This window comes from Arvicanthis niloticus, chromosome 1 (assembly GCF_011762505.2).
Source record: "Arvicanthis niloticus isolate mArvNil1 chromosome 1, mArvNil1.pat.X, whole genome shotgun sequence".
In the NCBI taxonomy this organism is placed as follows: domain Eukaryota; kingdom Metazoa; phylum Chordata; class Mammalia; order Rodentia; family Muridae; genus Arvicanthis; species Arvicanthis niloticus.
This window is the reverse complement of record NC_047658.1, coordinates 29,451,831-29,475,188: the sequence shown is the minus strand read 5'-3', so window position 1 is coordinate 29,475,188 and position 23,358 is coordinate 29,451,831. Positions and strand designations below refer to the sequence as shown.

Below are 23,358 nucleotides of genomic sequence, written 5' to 3'. Positions count from 1 at the left end.
TATTCTTGTCAGCTTTCTCAAATACAGTGAGAGTTAAAGAACTCTGGTCCTGCTGTCTCTCCTCACCTTGCCTCATGTCAATGTGTTCATTGCATTGAGCACCATTTACAAAAGGGCATATTCATCTGACTATTGACTGGTTGGCTCTTTGTCTACTTTGGTTTGAGTCTATAAAGTCAAAGCTCAGCTTGCTCTGCCTACGGCAATTTGTTAGTACCAGAACAGTATTTTCCATAGCAAGTGATCCATTAAAAACTTGCAGAATAAATGACTTGGAACATTAAGGGACCAAACTAGGTGAGAAATGTTGAAGAGAGGTATCCTGGCCCTTCTTGGTTTTAAGGTGGTGGATATAAGACAGTGAGAGATGACTGCCCACAATCAAACACTTTCCAGAAGAGCCCTGAAACTTCTTAGTAGCCATGGTTTCACTGTTCAAGATTCTCAGAGGTGCCCCTTGTCAAAGATCAACTGGTTGCTATGAATCCTTTTGCTGCAGACTAGAGCTCTGAAGAATCCAGTCCACTGTCCACCATGGGTGTGAGAATATTACCTCAACGAAGATTAGAGTGAAACATACCTTTGGTTCTAATTCCAGCCTTGTCACACTGATAGGACCAGGGATGGATCGACATAAGTGTTCCAGAACTGAAAAACATCTCTATCTGTGGCTGAAGCAGCACCATGTAGCAGCTGATGTTTTCCAGCTAACCACTCTTCCAATCCCTTTTGCTGCCTATGCCAACTCTCATGATCTGCATTCCAGACTGTCTAGGGCTGTTTGTTTGTTTGTTTGTTTGTTTGTTTGTTTTTACAAAGGCAACCATTATTTTTCAAGGTTTAGGAACCCAGGTGCCAAGACTGAACACCTAAGCCAAATACTACAGAGAACACATTCTTCTTCTGCAATTATCTACAAGAGAGCCATAGACAGCACAGGGCATGGGTCAGGAATTCAGTTATCCAATGTTTTGTTGTGTTTTATAAAGTATATATGAAAATACATTTACAGGAATGTCCAGAGCCCTTTTCTAGGGAGAGTCCTTCAAAAATCATCAGAACAAGCTGAGTGTGTTGTAGCCTTCCCCTCACCTTACCTAGATGAGCTTCACTACAGAGGCATTTTTGTATCTCTTAACTGTGACTCAACCCTGTAACCTGATTTGTCTGATGGGTAGTAGAACAGCTTGGTAATGACAGGAGGATCTGGTCCCTTATGGTTCTTCCTCTGCCATAAGAAAGCAATGCCAAGTGAGTCTCCTAGTCCAAAAGAATGGACACAGGGAAAAGATTGAGGTGTCACTAACACTTCTCAAAGACCATCCTTGTGGGCTAGCTCATGAGCACTCACATTCAGCCTATGAGTTAGTTAGCCAAGGCCAGCAAACATACTTGTTCATGCCTCGGACAAATGTGCAATGCACATATATTATGTTCATTAAGGATTTCCAGTTGCTTGTTATACTTCAGTAATCTAGCAGTTGGTAAATGCTCTTTAGTAGAATATTTTCCTATAACAGAGGTATCTGATTCTACATAAAAGCATCAAGGATGGTGCCTTTATGCACTGCATCATTTCTGGTAGGTGAGACAGGCAAAGTTTTCTCCTATCCATTTATAAACGGTCTGAGAGCATAGCTCCACACAGGACCAAACCATCATTGTGCTGAAAAACAAAATAGGGAGCATAGTGTCCTAAACTCCTGGACAGGAAAGTTGGTACCCAAGACTCAAGACCAGAGAATTTATAAGAAAAATACCCTAATCTCAGCACTCTGGTGAAAAAAGAAAAACTATTAGAGAAAAAAATCAGAAAAATACTTTGAGTCCGTGCTACTATCTTGATCTGATTAGGATGCTTGGGATTGGTTCTCTCTTAAAGCATACTTCCCCTAGTATGTTGCTTTAACTATTTGTTTGGGGGCTGCTTTTCTTTGCTTACTATGCTCTTGGATGCACAGAAGTTCCTTGAACATTGCAGTTATCCAATTTATGTTTTGTTTGTTTTTTTGTTTGTTGGTTGGTTTTTGATTGTTTGTTTGCCTCTTGGTTGTATTTCTGGTATCATAGTCAAGATTCATTGCCATGTCCAATCTCATGCAACCATTCCTATTTTGTCCTAAGAGTTGTATAATTTTAACTCTTAAGATTTGGATCCATTCAGTTGTCTTTTGTAGTCCTAGAGTCACTCCTTCACATATGACTTCCAGTATTTCCTAGCCTTATTTGTTAAGAAGACTTTTGACTCTCTCATGAATACTAGTGGCATTCTTGTCAAAATTCATAGAGTTGGAGAAATGGCTCAGCAGTTTAGAACACTTATTTTTGACGCAGACCTAGTGCTAAATTCCCAGTACCCACATGGTGGCCCAAAACTCCTGTCCAAACCTCCAATTCCAGGGGCAGGGGATATAGTCATTATTAGGTCTCCATAGACACTGCATATAAGTACTGCATGTATAAACATGCAGGAAAAATGCCCAAACATATAATATAATAAAAATGAATTTAAAATTAATTTAAACATGTCAAGATTTATTCCTGGGTTATTCATTTTATTTTACTGTACAGTATGTTTGCCCTTATGACAAGTGGTTTGTTTTGAGAAACATTGTTTTGTAGCAAATTTTAAAACTACAAATTGTTAGGTCTCCATCTTTTTTCTTTTGAAAGGTTATTAGAGACACTTGGCATCATTTGGGGTTTCATGGGTTATTAGAATAGAAGTTTCCAATCATACAGATACTATTGTATTTTAATAGGGTTAAGCTGAATGTGGAAATGTCTAGGGACTATCCTCTTAAATATACATATTTCTTTCCAAGACACAAGATGTCTTTTTTTTTTCTTTTTGGTTACATCTTCTTCAAATTCTTTTAACAACATTTCATAGATTTTGGTGTCTGAAATAGTCTTCAACTCTATAACTAAAATGATCCCTATCCCGGTATAATACAACATGTTTATAGTCCCACCAATCAGGAAGCTGGGGCAGGAAGATCAAAAGTTTTAGGTCAGTCTTGGCCACCTCGAGGAAAAATGTTGTTAAAAAGCAAACATGAGGTATAGTAAATCATACCAGTAAAATATAAAGAAGAAAGAAGGATCTCACAACAATTCAGAACAGCCTGGGATATTATCTTTGGGGCTGGAGAGAAGGTTCACCTGTTAAGAGTTTATACTATTCTTATAGAACCCACACTGGGCAGCCCATAAGCACCTATAACTCCAGCTCCAGGGGACTCAGTGCCTCTGGCCTTTGCAGGTACCTGAATTCAAGTGCAAGTACAGTCACCACCACCATCCACATTTATACTTTGTTAAACATAATTTTTAAACCTCATTTAAAGAACTAAATTTTTATCTTTTTAGATGATGATCTGAATGGATTTGCTTTTTTTTTTTTTTTTTTTTTAACCTGCCTTTAAGGCTGCTCATTGTTACACAGAAGCACAGATTCGGTTTATTTTGTCCTCCACAGTTTTGCTGACTTCATTTTTAGCTATAATAGACTGGAGTACTTATACAGTTCTTTGACTTTTACACAGGATCATGCCATCTGTGAAGAAGTAAGTTTATGTCTTGCTTTCCCACTTTGATAGAAGTGACAATTGGGTATCTTATTTTTGATTTTAGGGTGAAAATTTCAGTCTTTCACCATTATGATTTTATGCATTTTTCATACACAATGAAATTATCTAATAAAGGTTACTCCGTGTGTACTGCAAGATCTTTTCATGAAAATCTGTTAAATTTTGTCATGGTTGGTCCACTTGAATTGAAATGATCATGTGTGTTGCTTTCCTTCATTTTAATAATGTGTGTTGTTTTCCTTTACTTTAATAATATTACACTAATTTTCATGCAAAGTTATTCTGTAATATTTTTCCACTTGACTAAGGCTTATGTTGCTAGATTTGGATTGTTAATATTTTGTTAGTTTTTACCTAAGTATTTATAAGGGATTCTATCTGCTGACTTCTTTTCCTTTAGCATGATGCTCTGGCTTTGACACGCCTGTACTGCTCGCCTCAAAGACCAAGTATGAACTAAGAAAGCACCACTGGTGTTAATTTTATTATTCACGGTCTGGCTGAACAAACTATAGGGGCCATCCAATGTGGAGCTTGCCCTTTGAGAGGTTCATATTGCCTACGTTCTGCATGATTCTATCTTGGTATGCTTTATGTTTCTAAAAATTAGTTCATTTCATCCAATTTTTATAATTTTATAGCACATAAACTTTATTGTGTATCCCTTGTTCATAAATAATTGTTAGGGAAGCCCCATGTTTTTTTTTAAAAAAATCTGATTTTAGTTATTTGTGTTTTTTTGTCTTTTTCCTTGTCAATCTAGATAAAAGCATGTCAATGTGTTGGTCCTTAAAAAATATGCAATTTTGGTTTCATCCCATTATTTAAGAAAATGATGGTTTTGTTTTTCTTGCAAAACACTGAAAATGCACATTCACCATTCGTGGAACCGTGCTTTTCTTCACTGACAGTTTTTCCCCATGAGCATTGAGGCTTACACTTGGCTTCCTGGTCTGACTTGTTGCAAGTGTGGCATCATTTTGAAAAGCTCATAACAGGGATGCCTGCAATGAGAGCATGGGGACTTTCACTCCTGACCTTCTACCATAACACAAAATTTTGCTTAAATCTCAAGTCTCTTGGCTCACAGGAAAACAAGAAAATCTCCAGCACATGACAAAGAAACCACAAAGTAAATGTAAGTCTGGAGCCCTGTTGAGTGCCCTTTCCCCTCCCAGGCCCCAGGATGGGCTTCGGCTGTTTCTGTGTAGCAGCACTGCCCTTCACTTCTGCTCTACTCTGCTTCAGTTTCTCACCATCACACTTCTAGCTTTAGGTTTTGGCCATCACCTCCCTCTATTTCAGTTCCTTAAGGTCACTAATGTGAGCAGACTCATCTTTTCAGTGCGCGTTCTAAACAGAAAAATTACTCTCAGAACTCACACAGAGATTGCCATGGTTACCAGCTCTCCTTTTCCCTTCATGGCCTTTGGCTTCCTATAGTTCGTCACTCTGATGCTTAGTATGCTCATGGTTGTTATTATCTTCTTGGTGGCCCTTTAATAAACATCTAGTGTTTTATCTCTTGCTTCACTTCTTAACTTAGAGCTGGCTTTCTCTAAGATCAACACCATCACCTCACATCTTTGGCTACCACCCTTATGGCATACACGCTCTCACCCTTTCACTCTGAGCTTACTTGGCTCTTGACTCAGCTCTGCATTTAGACATCTGTGTGAGTCTGTGCTTCTGGATTACTTTTTGTAGACAGTGTATAATTAGATCCTGATTTATTTCTAGACACCCTGATCTGTCAGTCTAGCTTTTGATTGGTCCATCCATTTACATTTTAAAGTGATTGCTAATAAGAAAGGGCAGGCTTCCACAGCAATGCCAGTTGCTTTCCTGTGTTTGGAAGCTTTTTCTTTCCTCATTTAAAAAATCCAGTTTATTTGTTATTTAGTGAATTTGTCATTGTGATTTGATTTCCTTCTCAGTTGTTTGCAGCTATTTCAGATATATTCTTTGTTTTGTTACCATGCATATTAAGTTTACCAGCTTGAATTTATAACAATATATTTTGTCCTAATATATTATTTTCAATTAGCTCTGCACTCTTAGACTACTGGTATTACAAATGGTATCTCTGAACACTGTTTGCTAAAAACATCAACATATAACTACTTGTATGAATATTTCTTTGGGGAGAGGAACAGTGAGACAAGGTATTGTTATGTAGCCAAAGCTAGCCTAGACCTCTCTACAGCATAGTCCAGGCTTGTGATTTTTTTCAACCTCATCTTGCAAAGTGTCAGTGAATTTGTCATTTAAGTCATGTAGTGAATAAAAATTTGAAAGTGGAATTACAAGTAGTTTAGTACTACTGGTTCTCATTAACCATCTCTGGACATCACCACAACTTCATATGCTTCTGTGTCAATGTCCAGTAAGTTTTCCTTTAAACTTGAACACTTCCATTGAAGCAGGCCTTTTAAAACAGAAAGAACTGTCTCAGGGTTTACTTATCTTGAAGAATTTTCATTCCTTCTAATTATAAAGAGCTGTTTGTACATACAGCATTGTACGCTGGAAGCATTTTCCCCCAGCATACATATTATCAAATTGGCTTTGGCATCCAATGTTTCTGAAGACAAATGGGCATGTAATATTTTCAAGAATCCCATATCTGGGATATATCTATTGTTCTTGATACTGTTAAGATTGTCTTTAAATTTAGCGTCTAAAATTTTGGTAATAATATGTGTCAACATAGATCTCTCTGGCTTTATCCACACTGCACTTCTCTGGGAATCTTGGATTTGTATATTCATACCATCCATTAAATTGGTGATGCTTTTAGCTATTATTTCTTCAAATATACTCTCTCCTTATCCCATTCCATCCCTTAACCCCTCCCTCCTCTAACTCCTCTCTCTCTCTCTCTCTCTCTCTCTCTCTCTCTCCCTTCCTTCCTCCTTCCCTCCCTCCCTTCATCCCTCTCATCTTCTGGAGATCCTAAACATTTTGTTTTACTATTGTTTTCTTACAAGTTTATTGGGCTCTATTAACTTTTCTTCTTTCTTTTTATTTCCTGCCCCTTAGATCTGACAACTTTAATTGTCATATTTTCAAGTCTATGAACTCTTTTTTTCTGTGTCTATCTTGTTACTGAATCAATCACTTTAACTATTATAGTGATGAGGTTCAGCATTTCTGCTGGGTTGGTGTCACTTCTATTTCTTGGTTGGTTTTGTGCACTTCATTCACATGGAGTCATCTATTTTCTCTATTCTTTCTTCATTTTTTTTATCTTACCTTTTACATGGGATGTAAAGATGAATGGTTTAACATTTTATCCATCAGATTTTATGTCTAAGTAGCTGTAAATTTATTTTTCTTTCTTTTGAGGTAAACATATTTTTTTTCTTGTAGGCCTTATGCTAGAAGTTAGAAATTTGATTATAAAAATGTAATAAATGAAAATCAGATCCCTTCTTGTCTCTACTTCCCTTATTCTTTGAAGACTGATTATTTACTGGAGTATTTTGCAACCATATAGACATGCTTGTTTTGTGCCAAGACATCAGTCCTAAACAAAAACTTAGGGTTACTCTGGATTTTTAGCACCATATACCTTTCCTAGAAATTATGGCTTTCAAATTATCTTGTGTATATAAATAATTTTTCTAACTTGCTCATTTTTCCACCCTTTACTTTGCGCTTTTGGTGTTTATTTTACATCTTCTGTAAGGGCACCTATGTGCCACTGTCACTTTGTAGCCTTACAATTTGGGCCATTTTCTTTCTTTGCCTACATTTCGAATTATACAAAACAGTGCACTCATTGCTTCGGTTGTCTTGGTATTCTACATACAGTTTAAAATACATCTTGATAAAGCATAGGTCTTATCTCCTCTGTATGTTGTTAGTGAAGAACTAGGAAATAGAATGTGATGCTGAATACAGTTTCTCTTGATTATGTATTTGGGCTGTTTCTATGGACTCTGAGCTGCTTTTTTGGTGACTGTACAAAATTGTGTCAGAAAGCTTGGGGAACAATATCTTGGAGGCTTTTTGTCTCCATTTCCTACTATCAATCTCTAGCAGAACAATCTGTACAGAGATACTAGAATTTTCATGAAAATAGAGCCAAGATTATTAAAGCTTAGATAGTAAAAGTAAAAAGAATAAGGCAAACCAAACAACCAATCCACCTCCCCAAAGTATTTTACCATATAGCATAGGCTGGCCTGTTGTTATGATAACAACACTGCAACTGCCTTCTGAGTCCTTGAAATTACAAGAGTGGAATTATAGCTTCTAAGCCTGGCTTAAAATATTTTTGACACCTCCAAGCAAAATAATAAAGATTATAATAAAGCAATATGGTTGTAGTAGGTAATAATTATTAATCAGAAAATATAAACTAAGATGTTGTCCAGAAAAAGATGAATTGTCATGACATTAAAAAAAAAGGCTGAGGAGACTATAAACATAATGAATTCAAAGTAGCATGAATTTCTTTTAAAGAGGATGTTCTGTGCAGCATTACAGCAGAGATTTGAACAAGCAGATAAAACAGGAAAACAGTCCCACCTACAATACGCACAATATGAGTAGTGTGGCTGTTCCTAAGAAAATAGACTCCACCTTTTGAACCTGTTGGGACAGATTTCTTCAGGCAGAAATATTCACAAGGAAATCAGACAAATATTTAAGGATGAAATTTAACCTAATTTTGGTGCAAACCCCTCAAAACCAAAACCAAAGTATCTGAAATTTCAAGTTATATTAGAGTTACAGTAATAAAAACATCATGGTACTGGCCTAAAATAGACTCAATGATCAGTGGAAGAAAACTGACAAGCTGTATAAGCTGACATTCCTAAAGCTATTTGACAAAGAGACTAAAAATGCACAGGGGAGGAAAAACCAACAAACTAACCAACCAACCAACCAACCAACAAACAAACAAAAACACCACCATCTTAAAAAAATGGCACTGATCAAACTGAACAGCTAAAAGTTGAAAAATATAACGGGATACTTCATCTCTCACCCTTCAAAAAACTCAACTCCAATTGGATTAAAGATCTCAAAGGAAGACCAGATAACCTAAATCTGATGGAGGATGAAGTAGAACATTCAATCGAACTGCTTGGCACGGCAAAGAACTTTCTGAACAGGATGTTCATGGTGCAGACATCAAGACCTACCATTAGAAAAGGGGACCTCATCAAGGTAAAAAAGCTTGTGCAGCAATAGATGCCACTATTTAAGCAAATCAACAGTATAGAGAATAGAGAAAAATCTTTGCCAGCTATCCATCTCACAGAGATTATCTAGAATATATAAAGAATTCAAAAATAAAAACATGAAGGAAACAAACAGCTCAACTAATATTGGCCATGGAACTAAACACAGAGTTCTCAAAAGATGAAATATAAGTGGCTGAGAGAGATTTTGAAAAAAAAACTTTGACATCTTTATTCATCAGTGGCATCAAATTTAAACTGCTTTAAGATTTCATTGTACCTCTGTCAGAATGTCTAAGGTCAAAACTACAAATGACAACAGATGTCATTGTGAGGAAAGGGGAGCACTTACTCACTGGTAGTGAGAGTGTACCTTCGTGCAGCCACACCAGAAATACAAGATTCCTCAAAAACCTAAAAAATGATCTATCTCATGACCCAGTTAGACCACTCTTCAGCAAATGCCAAAAGGACACTGTATCTGACTATAGAGATATATGCTCATCCATGTTCACTATTGCTCTTACAATAACCAAGAATTGAAAACAGATCCGAAGTCCATCAGAAGATGAATGGATATCATGTTGCTAAGAAAAAACAAAATAATGAAATTCTCTGGTCCATGGATAAAGCTGGAAACAATTTTCACAAGGTAAGTTAGGTCAGGATAGTATAATATCCCACGTTTTCTCTTATCTGTGGGTGTCAGATTAGAATCTTGAGGTATGTGTATTTCATTTAAAATACCCATGACTTCTTGGAAATTGGTAAGGAGCCTGGAGAAAGCTTTTAAAGAAGACAGTAATATAAAGAAGTAAAGGGATGGTGCAACGGGAAGGCTTAAACTGGGAGTAGGGTGGCTGTCAGAGAAGGAGACAATGTGCAGAGAGATCAATCACTATAGGCCTTTTGAAAACACATAGAAACATACAATTGTAAAAGCTTTTTAATGCACACACATACAGCACAACACGAAACACACACACACACACACACACACACACACACACACACACACACAGAGTAAGAGAGTTAAACTGATGTTACATTATAACAAAGCAACAATGTACTTACCAGAAATCATAGGCTAACAAATAAAGAGCCCCATGTCAGGAAAGTGCTATCTCTTTTAAAGGTGGTAGTGATTGTATAGACACCAACATTACCAGCTACTGCCCATGCTATTCATTATCTTTTAGAACATGTTCTGATTGATGAAGACAGCATACACTTGAGCTATAGAACATTGAAAAATCAATATGGTACTCACCTGGAAGCTTCATCCTAATTGGCTAACTTTCATAGTGCTAAAAGGTACAGTACCAGAGATAGCAGAGGCTTGATGTGCTAGGGTGGGGGTGATAACCAGGAGGTGGGGCTCCACACTCTCAGAGAAGTGAGGGGAGATGGGTAGAAGGAGCTGTGTAAGTCCAGGACTGATGAGGAGGGCAGTGATCAAGATGTAAAGTGAATGAATAAATTAAAGTAAAAAAATAATCAAAAATCATTACCAATTGTAAAGATTGCAAGCTACAATTATGACCTCCCTGGCAAAAATATAACCCCTGTTGGAGTAACCTCAAGAACATGGGCTAAGACAACAACATTCTGATTGAATTTAAGGCCAGCTCCACAAGAAGAAACTCATGACTAGCGCCATTATCAGATCAAGAAACTGAGATCAAACAGGAAATAGGCCCATTCTACTAAATGGGCATAGTATTAACTTGACTCCTTAACGAGGTTTCATTATGCCTATAGATTAAAGTACCTCTCACCTTATCAGAGAAGCTTCTTTTTGTAGTAGATAAAGATTATCACAGAGACCCACAACTTATCTTGATAATAATAATCCAGAAAATAAATGATGGCCAAATTCTTAGACTTGAATGGGACATCCATATCATACCTCTCCTCCGAAGGCTCTGGGATCATTTAAAACAAGAGGTGGAAAGATTGTAAAAGTGGGAGGATGTGGATAGCTGCAAAAAGTGCTTTCTGAACATAGTAGGGAACTGCACACCAGACCAAGTCTCATCATCAGGAAGAGAGGCAACTGTTAGCTGCAGTGAGAGCAAGAATCAGTTTTCCTTAAGAGTATAGCTCTGGTATGTTGACCAAATCCCAATGGGAAGCCAAATAACTAAGAGTATATGGACAGAACAACTTAGACTTGATTGGTTTTTTAATATAATTAATTTATTTTTATTTTGTGTGCATTAGTGTTTCATGTTCATGCATGTCTGTATGAGGGTTTTGGACCCTTTGTAATTGAAGTGACAGACAGCTGTGAATTGTATTGTGAGTTCTTGGAATTGAACACATCTTCTCTGGAAGAGCAGCCAGTGCTCTTAACCTCTGAGCCATCTCTCCAACCCACCATGATTGTTTTTTAAAGGACATAAAGTTTGGTGGGTATATAGAAGGAAGACAGATTTGGGAGAAGATTCAGGAGTAAATAAATATGTTCAAAATACTCTGTACAAAGTACTTAAAGAAATAAAATATCTCAAAGAATAAATATCTGCCCAAAATATTTTCACATGAAGACTATATTTACATGCAAATATTTAAAGAAACATTGGCCTTCTTAAGTAAACCTATATTATATACTCCATTATAGGACATGCAGAAAGAAAAATCTTGGCTTGTACTAAGAAAACACAAAAGAAATAATAAAACATATATGTTTTTATATGTTTTATATGTTTTTATATGTTCACTGGTATGTTTAATATGTGTGACACAGTACACCCTAGAACATACATAGTAGATGCAACACCACTAACTCTAATGAATATAATTCTTTAGAAAATTTTAATGAATTGTTAAATATTTTCTGAAAATTTCTATACATCATGGGTTTTAACAGGAGTCAGATTATTGAAACCCAGAAAACTTAAGGAAGGGATTTTTAGGAGTGTTTATGCTCATATTAAAATAAAACATTTCTCAAAAGAAGACAAACATATAGCCAACAGACACATAAAGATGGCTATCATTTAAATCATAAAGAAGTATTACCCAGGATATGAAGAAAAGAACCCTGTAATCTGGTGGTGGGAAATGTAAATTGGCAGAGCCATTGTTCAAAGTATTATACAGTATTCAAATCACACACACACACAGAGAATAATAAATAACAATTCCATATTTAACCAAAAGTTTTAAAATCAGCTAAAATGATACCTACCCTCCCATGCTGAATGTAACACTATTCACAATTGTGAAGTTATAGAATCAACCAAACAACCATTCAACACATTAACAGAGAAAAACAAAAAACAACAACAACAAAACCCACTGTGGTCCAAACAATGCAACATTGTCCAGTTAACAAAACAAAAACAATAAAAAAGTTTTTTCCTTTGTGAGAACATCAATGTAATCAGAAAATATTATGCTATCAAATAAGCCAGGCAGAGAAAAAGAGGCATGTTGTATATAGTAGCTAAGCCAATCAAACTCAGAAGTAGATAGTAGAATGGGGCTGGAAACAACTAGAAGAAGAAGGAAGAAGATAATAATAAACTGATGACACAAAACCTCAAAAAGGAAGATTTTTTTTTAGATCTACTGCAAAGCATAGGAAATAAATATACTGTATATTTTAAATTGTTAGATATAAATTCCTAAAAGAAAATTTCAAGTTTACTCACCACAAAGGAGATTAAATATTTAAAGAGCAATGTGATACCTGCTTTGATCCAATTATTCCACACTGCATGCATAAATCATGACATCATTTTTATCCCATAAATAGACATAATTATAAATTGTTAATGTGTAGTAAAAATAAACATTAACCAATGACTCATTATTGAAAATTAATATATGATGGCCACAGCAAAGGGTCATATAAACATAGCCTAAAGTGATAATATCTACCTCTGATGTCTACCATTGGTCATTATCATTGTTAAATATAAATGCTGTACCTGTTATAAGTTTTATTTGTCATATTTCAATACATAACACAATTTTTAGAAAGTCTCCTCTCTACCTGGGGAGTAGTAAAATGCACACATAATATTTGTTATCCCAAATTGAAAGTACCAACCTCCATGTCACAGGGAAACGAGCGAGGGCTGTACACTGCAAGCACATTGCTGCTCAGGAAATCAAAGTCAGAGCAGTGGGGCAAGAAAAATAAGTGAGAACAAACTATTTTAAAATGAAAAAAAATTAGTACAATAAACAATATAAGTATAAAACTAAAATGTTAGGAAGAATTAACTAAATTGTCGGATATAAGAAGAGATTAGCATGGTTGGATGTTTTCGGATTTCTTTGGTGGTTTGAATGAGAAATGTCTTCCACATGCTCATGTATGGGATATACACTTGATGCCCAGTTTAATGGCATTGTTTGGAGTGGTTATGGAACCATTGGAAGGTGTGACCTTGCTGAAAGAACTATGTCACTGGGGGCAGGCTTTGAATGTTAGTAGCCTGACTACCACCTCTAGTTTTATCTCTTTCCTTGGTATTTATGACTTATGATGTAATCTTTTATTTTCTTGCTCTTGGTTCCCTGTCTCCATGCCTCCCCTAACAATATGGCTTCTCCTCCTGGAAGCCAAAATAAATTCTTTTTTTCTGTTTATCGTTTTCAGTTACAGTGTTTTATCACAGCAGTAAAACTAACTAATACAGAAGTTGGTATTAGAGACTTGCTGTTGTGCAAAACGTGACCATTTGTATTTGGAGAGGAATATAGAAGGCTTTGAAACCTTGATCTAGAAAGACTACTGTTGCCATGAGCAGCTCTTTTCTGTATGGTGCCTATAAGACAGTAGTGCTGAAAGCAATGTAGAAGGTAGAGGTGGCATATTTCAATATCCGTTACTGGGCTAGCTATCGGTAATGGGATATTTTGACAAATAATGAAGATGCACTCTGCTCTTGGCCTAAGTCCTTGCCAAAGATTTCACTAAAAAATATTGAACTACTCCTTTATTTATTTTTTGATAGATTCAGCAAAATGTTGATTCCATGGATTGGTTATTACTGATAACTATTATGCAGATGTAAGATGAAATCGAATATTCTGGACAAAAGAAATACAATGCACAGTTTATAAAGAAAAAGAACACCAAGAAGCTCAATGTTACAGTCAAGACACATGTCAAAAGAGAGCCTGTATTATTAAAGAGATAAGGACCATTAAGAAGTAACTGCCTAGGCTACGCTAGAAAAATGAAAACAGAATCCTTAGGGCAAAACACCACCCAGGTAAACTTCCAGCTTGTAAGGAAAAAAATAGCCCGAAGAGTTTTCTGAGCCTAGAAAAACAACAACAAAACTGCATACAAAAGCCACTGCTAACATGGTCCAAAGTGGGAAGAGTTCATTCCAAGCTGCTTGGCAGACATGACAGAGCAATCCTTGTAGAAATGGTTCTGGAAGCATAAAAATGCAAGAATAGGAGATCATAGATTTTTTTCCTTCAAGTTTCAGAAAGTTGCTGAGGAGAGGAATGGTGGATACTGAGGCAGAAAATACTGAAAACAAGATGACAAAAGGCCATTACATCATTACATAAAGCTATACAGTGAAGGATGGGTCGAGTGAAGACCCCAACATATTGGAGGCCCCAGTGGCCCTAAAAGATCAGATCTTTTATAGAGTAAATAGATAGTTGAACTGAAGGAGCATTAAAAAAAAACACAGCTTCAGAATAAAAAGCAAAATCAATTATAAGACTCAATTTGGATCTATTGGGATCTATTCTAGGTTTTATTTAATATTGTAGTTAAACATTTCACCGTACAACTCGTTACATTAATAATTTTCAGTGGTTTTTAACATCATGTAGTAACATCACAATGTATTATCCAAAACATTTCACACTTCCCATAAAAATATGCTAACATGCTTTACTAACCATCATTCAAACTCAGATGCTTTATAGGACAAGTGACATTATATTTGTAACTTTCTTATTAACACCTAGTAGAGAGGAAAAAACTAATGTTTAATGGGGCAGAAAACTAGGACCCAGACATTGAAAAGAAGCTAGAGAAGATAGAGGGAAGATGATCCAGCTGTGATAGGTAGCAAGGCATAGCAGAGAAGCTGTGCTGGGCCAGATGAGGATAGCCAAGACCTTCTTGATATCTTGAAAGGCATGGCTGCCCAAAGGAAAACTTAAAAGGTACATGCCATGTCAGGACAGCAATGTGTCCCATTCAGAGATACCCTAACACCATAGCTAGGTCGGCCTGTGTCAGAGACTCAGTCTGCCTTTGCGGTCAGCTGTGCCAAAGTCAGTGACCATTAAGGAATGCATGTAAATCTTGATCTCAAGGCACTGGAGTAGTTGGAAGAAACCACTCGCAGTGCCAGTGACCTTCCCTTCCATCAGCAGAGTGAAGGATCAATGCTTTCCCAGAATAAGGCTGATCTGACGTACTAATGTATGTCACTTCTGGTCTATAGCCAAAGATTTTTACCTTATCCAGAAGATTCAGAAGCCCCCCCCCCCCCTTGACCTTGATGATTCATTGGGGATATGTGGAAGAAAAGAAACGTAGAGACACAAAATAGTGGCTGATTACCCGTGGAAAATTTAGCTGGAGAGACAGGGTGAAGGACATGTTCAATATCCAACTATGAGAAAACGCAACTGCAAGTCTCAGGAACAGTCAGTCCAACATACACTCAAAGCCAGGAGGAAATTGCCCCCCAGCTAGATGGGACTTGTTATGAGTGCAAAGACAGAAAGCTAGGACTATGGGGAGTTTGGCAAGTGTGTGTGTGTCTCTTCCATTCCTGCACACAGACTGATGTAGAAGGTCAATCTCAGCTTTCTGACATTTCTGCGTAAAAGCAAAAGGCATTCAGGAGAGAACCAGCTTTGGATGTTGAATTTTGCTTTTTTCCCCAGGAGCCTCTGTTATGTTGCTGGGTATCATCAGAATTCACAACTCCCAGGCAGCCTCAAACTCCAGAAGACAGCCAATGTGCACAGGCCAAGGGGGAGACACTGATGTGCTTTCAGCTGGGCAGATTCTGTTCATTATGATTACGATATGCTCAGCTTCTGACGGGTTAATAAAGATGCCACAGTACTATAAACTGAGGAGCATCTGATCCTATTTATCAAAAGATACAGTGTATAATCCAGACGTGAGATACTGGCTTAGCCCCAACTTGTTATGTTACCACCATGATTCCGTAAGTCTAACAATAAAAGAAAGAAGAGCCGAGGATAGGGTAGAAAATGATGCTACTTATGTTTATAGAGAAACAGTACGTATATGTCTGTATAAAAGATGGAAGTATATTTCATAGACCAGCCCAGGAGAAATAAAAGTATATGTGAACTTTAAAAAATAATCAGTATCTTTAATTATTAATGTACTTCTTTAAAAGTTCAGGTTAAGGGTTATGGATATATACTCCTTTGAATATCAAGATAGAAATCTGTAGACTAGCCAAGTTCCAAGAAGCCAGATGACACAGTGCAGAGGCTGTGCACATAGGATATTCTGGTCAGCCTGCACCTATGGTGATTTGTATAGGACCACAGAAATATGAAGAACCATCACACAAGTAGGAATTGAAAAGCATGCAACAACTGTTCTTGGAAAAAGAGGGCCACATGGAAGGCTGATTTTTGATTTCAGGTAACCGATGAAAATTCAACCAAAAAGATTATTTTTAGATCACTGGGAAAAGGCCAATACAAAAAGTCCCACTGACTTATTACTGCATTACTAATTAATTTGAAGGCCAAATGAGCTAAAAAAAAAAAAAACTATTTTTTTTAAAGTATACTATTGGGTTTTTTTTTTTCCTTCTTGTCATTTTTCACTCTTACCTATTGTTTGGCTCTAAATTTAACACCTTCAAATGAAATTTGTAAACTTATTATAGCACTTGCATGTGTATTATATAACTTTATTCCCATTCCCTAAAGTTAAAGTCCCTTAATTTTAATAAAGACAAATTGCTATACTCTACTTCTGGCAAGAAAATAAAGAATGAAGGGGCCAGCAAAACAACTTATGGGTAAAAGCACTAGCCACCAAGCCTGACAATCTGAATTCAATTCTAGTAGCCCACATGGTAAAAGGAGGGAACCAATTTTTTCAGGTTGTCTTCTACCTCTTTGCAGGAATACATAACTATTACATATATATTATATTGGTTTCTTGAGACACAGTTTCTCTGTGTATAGCTCTGGCTGTCCTGGAACTCACTCTGTAGACCAGGTTGGTCTTCTTGTTTCTGTCTTTGGAATGCTTGGATTAAAGGCATGCACTGCCACCACTCAGCAAGATTAATTTTTAAATGAAGAAAAAATTTAAAATGAAGAGAACCCAAAGAACATGATTTATTTTAAAAACTCGAAACATCAGATATCACTTTTAGTTGATACTGCTTCTACTTTTTCCCTATTATAGACATATATACACACACAGACAGATACGAACACTTATGTACAGACACATAGATAAAACTATAGCACAAACACATTTTTTGCCTCGGCTTTGGTGAGGGAGGGGGACAGGAAGGTAATTGGCTTTCCTTTTTATGTCCCAGGATGTCTTGGTACTCTTCTCTGAGACCAGTGTCCTCTCAGTACTTCTCACACTAAAGCCAAATGCCTCCTTGTGGGGCCAAAATATAAATGCTAAACCCAGCCACAGAAACATCAGGGTAGACTTTTATGAAATATCACATTTTTTTTCAACATATGTCATTATTCCCCTATATTTAGAAAGGTCTTGTTTGACAAAAATTTCAACTTTTGCTCCACTAGTGTAGTTTGTTAAAACAAACAAACAAACAAATATCAAACAAACAAACAAAAGACATTTAGCATTTTTCAGTGAGGGCAAAGTTAAGTAAATTCCTCTCCTTAACGATAAGTCACACTATGTAGATTTCAGTACCTTTGGTTGGGGGTTTACTTTCAGCTATTGGAGTCTTCTGAAAAAGGTCTTGACTCAAAACCTGAGACAGGTTTGTTTCCCTCCAAGAGACTCAAAAGTATTCTATTAAACAAAAGTGGGGTCTCCTAGAAGGCTTCAAGGGTGTGTCTAGTCCAGGGCATCAAAAAAGTTAGACAGACACCTCCATAATTCTATACTAAACAACAGCACAGAACCAAAATCTGTCTGAAATCCATTTGGAGACAGAAGACTTAAGAATATCATTTAAGCAAGTTACACAATTATGTAACAGAATGGAATGGCAAAAGAAGGTCAGGTCATTTCCTGGTAATCAACGAAGCCCTGGGCCTCCTCTGTGCAACTCAGGAAGCAGCCTGGTTTTCAGGTGAGAAACCACATTCTAAGCCCCAGAGAAAATGCTAGCTCATGTAGAAGGCTCTCTTTTAGTCTCTCCATAAATATCAGTGGCCCTGACTTCATAGAGTACCACTGAGACTATACCTTACATCTTCACAGTTGATATCTTCTAAGTAGTGCAGATGCTTTGAAAAGAACTTATTAAAGCTTCTCAAGCGTCAGGGCAACATTAATTACAAGTTTATTTGGCTAAGATATGGCAATCTGTGTTCTTAGATTTGGGAACCCAATTATATACAAACTATCTAATAAGATTGCTTTGCAAATGTTGGTGACTATTTATAGTATCAGTAATGCCCCAAATCTGAGAATGATGAGATTATTTTTTTTCTGCAAAGCTAGGAGTATTTCATGGATATTTACCAATTAATTTAAGGACGTCATCTCACTATAATTATCTCAAGTGAGAAACTCAATGCCAGTGTACCACATAACTTCAAAACTGGCCCTGCAGAGCAGACAGACCTGAGCCCATACAGCAGCCCTGCAGAGCAGACAGACCTGGGCCCATACAGCAGCCCTGAAGAGCAGACAGACCTGAGCCCGTACAGCACTGTGCCATCAGGGTGGAGGCGGATCATGCGGTTTTTCACTGTCACTCCGTGCACAAACGACTTTTTATCATTTAAGAAATATGTGTCAGGCACCCAGAGCTGGTCAGCCACTCGATTGTCAAGAGTGAGGTTGAGAGGGATCCCAGAATAGGCGAGTCTTTTATCTCTCCAATATTGTTGGAAATACATAGTTAAGGTATAATCCTGGGGAGAAGAGAAGAAAAGAAAGAAAGTTAGTTTGTGTTTAACACAAGTATAATTCTGGCATGCAATGACAAATCCAGGCTGAATCCCATGTCCTGAAATGAGCAGAAGGAGTGGTGCTTTCTTAGGAATGAAACCATTGCATTTAATAACCATAGTGTGTAAAAACATATATAAAATACATATAAATTTTACTTAACTTAGGTAAGGGTACCAGACAGGTTACACTTTGAGGCAATCACACAGCAATAAAGAAGAAGAAACCATAATTGTAAAATCAGATGGCTGGCAGGGAACTTGATTGCATCCCTAGGTACATACTTTTCCACCAAGCAAACAGCATTTTAACCAAGTTATATGGATGAACTCTATAAATCAACCTAAGTATCTGAAGCTACTTTCTTCTGCCTTTGCAAAAACTACAAAATACAGGCATTCCAGAAACTCCCACTGGAGGTGAAGTGGCCTATAGGAGGGCTCTGTGCCCCAACTTTCACATGTTCTCTTCCTCTCAGCTCATCTTGACTATCCTACTCTAACTGATCCATAACTTCACCTGGAGATAACATGATGATGGAATATATGGGAACCCGAGGCCACAGCAGGGCATGGGAGAAGACCACAGCACTGCTACATACAACCAACAAAATCAAGAAATGCCCACACAGGGAACCAAAAACTAACTTTTACATTGTGTTGTTAATTGCAAAACAGCTAATTGGGGTTGGGGGGCAACCAAAGGCTGAACATATAAAAATCATGAAAAGCTAGATATTGCATAAATACATATATGTGTATATATCATAAAATATGGTGAGAGTCACAGACCATTCTGGATCCTATTGTAGAAGGACTAAGCTGAAAACTTGAAGGCATGTAGGTATATTCAAGAGCAAGGAAATTCACATGCCAGTTGGTCAGGTCTGTACAAATGCTCATTTTGTGGGAAGTGAAAGGTGAGGAGCAAGTTAGTTTCAGAATCCATTGTGGAAAATGGGGGCTCACAAATCCCATCAGTAGCCCTACTACCTCACATGGCAGTTCTTCATGCTGTAGTTTATGTCTTATTTGGAAACATAAATGATATGTGTTATACTTAAAAGTGGTAAAGCACGGACGTTAACCTGCCCTCTCCAGATGTGCCCAGCAAGAGGTTGCAAAAAACTCATACATACTTACCAACTCTAAACAAAATACAAATTTTGGAGTGTAGCTACAGCTCAGGGTCAAAATACATGCCTAGGACATGTGTGTCTCCGTTATAAGAAACAGGACTTTCAACACTGTAAAGGCCCAGAAAAAGCAAAGGAAAGATGAAACAGAGCAAACCTATGTGGGCTAGATTTACAGAGAATTTTATCTGAATTCTAATGAAGCTGCAATGCTTGAGAAGTAGGGATTTCTTAGAGGAGCATCCAGTAGTAGAGCTTTGAGCCTGGTACGTACTATATGGATGCCAACTCCCATCCCAACCACAACTCAAAGATTTTCATGGAGAAGACGTCACTAAACTTGGGTCTTCGGAAGCTAGCTGAAAGGGTATGGAGCATGACAAACCTGGGAGCTGTTCATTTACAGCACTTACATATTTGCAAGTCTGTGGAGTGGGCAACAAAACTGGACCTCACACCAGTGGCTGAGAAGCCACTGGGACTGGAATGTGAGCATCATACCATAAAAGACCACACACTTTCAAGTGTCAGAGTGGCTACCAAATACATTAAATCATGTGGCTTAGTTTTTGTATGCCTTGACATCCAGGGTCCCACTAAGCTGAATGGACTGCTTACCCCAGGGTTATCCAGTTATGACACAGAGTGAACAACTTACAGGTCTAGCACCTTCATATCCAAGACAACAAATCCAGAACCCTAACACTTCCTTTATGGAGAGTGAAAATAGCAGCCAATGATTCACAATGGCTTGTGAACTAGGTATAAGTACCAAATTACAAGGAAGAGCTTCTATAGTTAGGAGTCTTTGAGTTACCTAAATTAGACAATTCTAAGATATTTACCTTGATTTATCTGTTCTTCTTTTCTTTTTTTATGGAAATAGCAATAAAGATCTTTACTTCAAGGCAACCTTTTCTTTCTGCCACTTGATTCATATAAGCATGTTCCTGTGTGGTGTATCAGAAAAAAGTCCCCTCCTTTTGTGACTTTTTCTCTGGCAGCCATCTCCTAATATGTTTGTCTTCTCTTACCTGAGCATCTTGTAATGACAATTATTATCAACTGTACTGGATCTAGATCACCTGGGAAACAAAGCTCTGGGAATTATATAAGGGAGTCTCTAGATTGGATTAATAAAAGTAAAACAACCTATAAATAAATATGGGTAGCAGCATCCTATGACTTGGGTGGGATTCTGAGCTGCATAAAAAGGAATACACTTCCTAATTTTGAAAGCAATCCTCTTGCCACCAAACCATGGCTGCCATTGGGTCCTGAATGTTCAAACTATGAGCCAAAATAAGCTTTTTCTTCAAGAGGTTTCTGTCATGTATTTTGTCACAGATATGAGAAAAAAATTAAATCAAAGAAAACTAGTATTGAGGAATAGGACTACTTGTTAAGTTGTCCACCACACTAACCTGGGCATCCTATACTGGTGAGTATATGAAAAGTAAAAATTGGACTTGGGGAGGGGTTATATGTTTTTAAGTCATAAATTTGGAAAGAGTTTGAAGGTAAATCATAGAGGAGAAAAGGGAAAAAGTAGATAAATAAAAATTTGTAAGCAGGTTTGAAATGTTCAATAAATTAATAAAATACTTTGTTTAAATACAAAAAGAAGTGGGGGTCATTGCTCTCATGAACCTGATCATGTGGTTATTTTAGGCCTTTGGAATTGATTTATGGGGGAATGTGGGAGTTTGGAACACTGAGCTATAAAACCCTTAAAACACTGTAAAGAGAACTTAATGGGTCATTCTCATGGGAATTCTGAGAGAACAGAGATCCAGCTCATGAGGTTTCATAGGGGAACAGGGACTCTCCTGAGAACTGGACTAGGCATCATTCAGGCCATTCTGACAAAGCATCCGCTCTTGTCTTGAGCTTGAGTGAAGTTGAATTCAAAAGTAATTGACTCATGGTTTGGTGGAGGAAATCTCGGGGCAGACTAGCGTTCATGACGAGTCATGGCTACTCCTCACAACGCTTCTCCATGTGTACTGTAAAAGATAGTGACAAATGGAGCCAAATAATATGAGAAGTGTACCCTTTGCCAGGGAAAGGGATTAACATTTCAGACAGTAGCCATGCCACAACCCTGGGATGCTGGCTGGGGAATGTTGCATGCAAGGAGTAGAGTTGAACTGTGGGAGAACTTATATGTGCTCCAGGGTTGCAGAGCTGAAAGGTGAGGCTGCTGTAGTCCTTTGGATCGCTGATGATTCTAACATGAGCTCCAGATGCCTAACACTAAGCTGAAGGATTTCCATTTGTCTTTCTTTTTTGAGTACTGCTTTGGTCTGATACTTCTTTGCTATGTCTCCATTTCTGTTTTGTAAGGGGGACATTTATTCTGTCATTGACTGTTAAAAATATGTAACGTGTTTGTTTTTATGTTATAGCAACTCAGAGTTAAGAAATTGCCTGGGTCTCAGAGGAGTCAGCACAAATATTTTTGTAGAGTGTTAGAACTCTTAAAAACTACAGGACTTTTGACAGTGGGTGAGATGCATTTTGAGTATAGATGGTTTTGACAAGAGATTGAAAACTGTGACTTGAAAATGATCTACTTGAGTTTCTATTTGACGTGGTGTAGAGTTGTGATAGTTAATAATGTCAACTTGACAGGATCTATCTTAAGTAGGAGACAAACCCCTGGGCATGCTCATGATGAAAGTTTCTAGAGTAGATTGAGAGGAAAGGCACATCCTAAATGTGGATGGCACCCACCATTCCAAAGGCTGGGTCTTAGCTGGATTAAAAAAAAAAAAGGGCGAGTTCAAGAGTTCACCTTCTCTTTCCTGTTAGCAGTGGATACAATGTGACCATTACTTCAAGATTCTCTGCTATACTAGACTGTGCCATCAAACAGTGAACTAAAATAAACCCTTCCATCTTCACATTCCTCTTGTCAGGTGTTTTGTCAGTCCCAGGAAAAGTAACTAAGGCACACTTCACCTACAGTCTGAAGCACAGAATGTGAGTGGGGAAGGTTGGTTATGCAACTGAAATCTCAATGCATAGGCTGTGTTAGGGAGAGGTCAGAGATGTGGAATGGGCAAAGGTCCTATTGAAAAGCACTTTCTGTTGGAAGCAGAGAGCACCCTTGGCAAACCCTAAAATGTCAGGCACTGTGATGATCCAGAACAGCAGGAGAATGGACCTCCACATCGCCTCTATTAACATTTGTTGAGGAAGCATGTACAATAACCCAGGCATGGGCAGTCGTGGCAGCATAGCAATATGGGAGTAAATGGCATTATCAACTCAGGATCTATTGTGTGCATAAGAATCTTCACGCTAGCAGAACAGCAA

At 37.5% G+C, this 23,358-nt stretch overlaps 1 protein-coding gene across 3 annotated transcripts in view; it reads right to left on the bottom strand.

Annotated features, from left to right (window-relative positions):
- Gabrb3 (gamma-aminobutyric acid type A receptor subunit beta3) overlaps nt 1–23,358 on the bottom strand; it is a 389,323-nt gene that overhangs the window by 45,425 nt on the left and 320,540 nt on the right. For all 3 annotated transcript variants that reach the window (XM_034495967.3, XM_034495984.2, XM_034495976.2), the window contains one exon: nt 18,645–18,865. In XM_034495967.3, the coding sequence (XP_034351858.1) occupies nt 18,645–18,865 (221 nt within the window). The remainder of the gene's footprint in view (nt 1–18,644; nt 18,866–23,358) is intronic.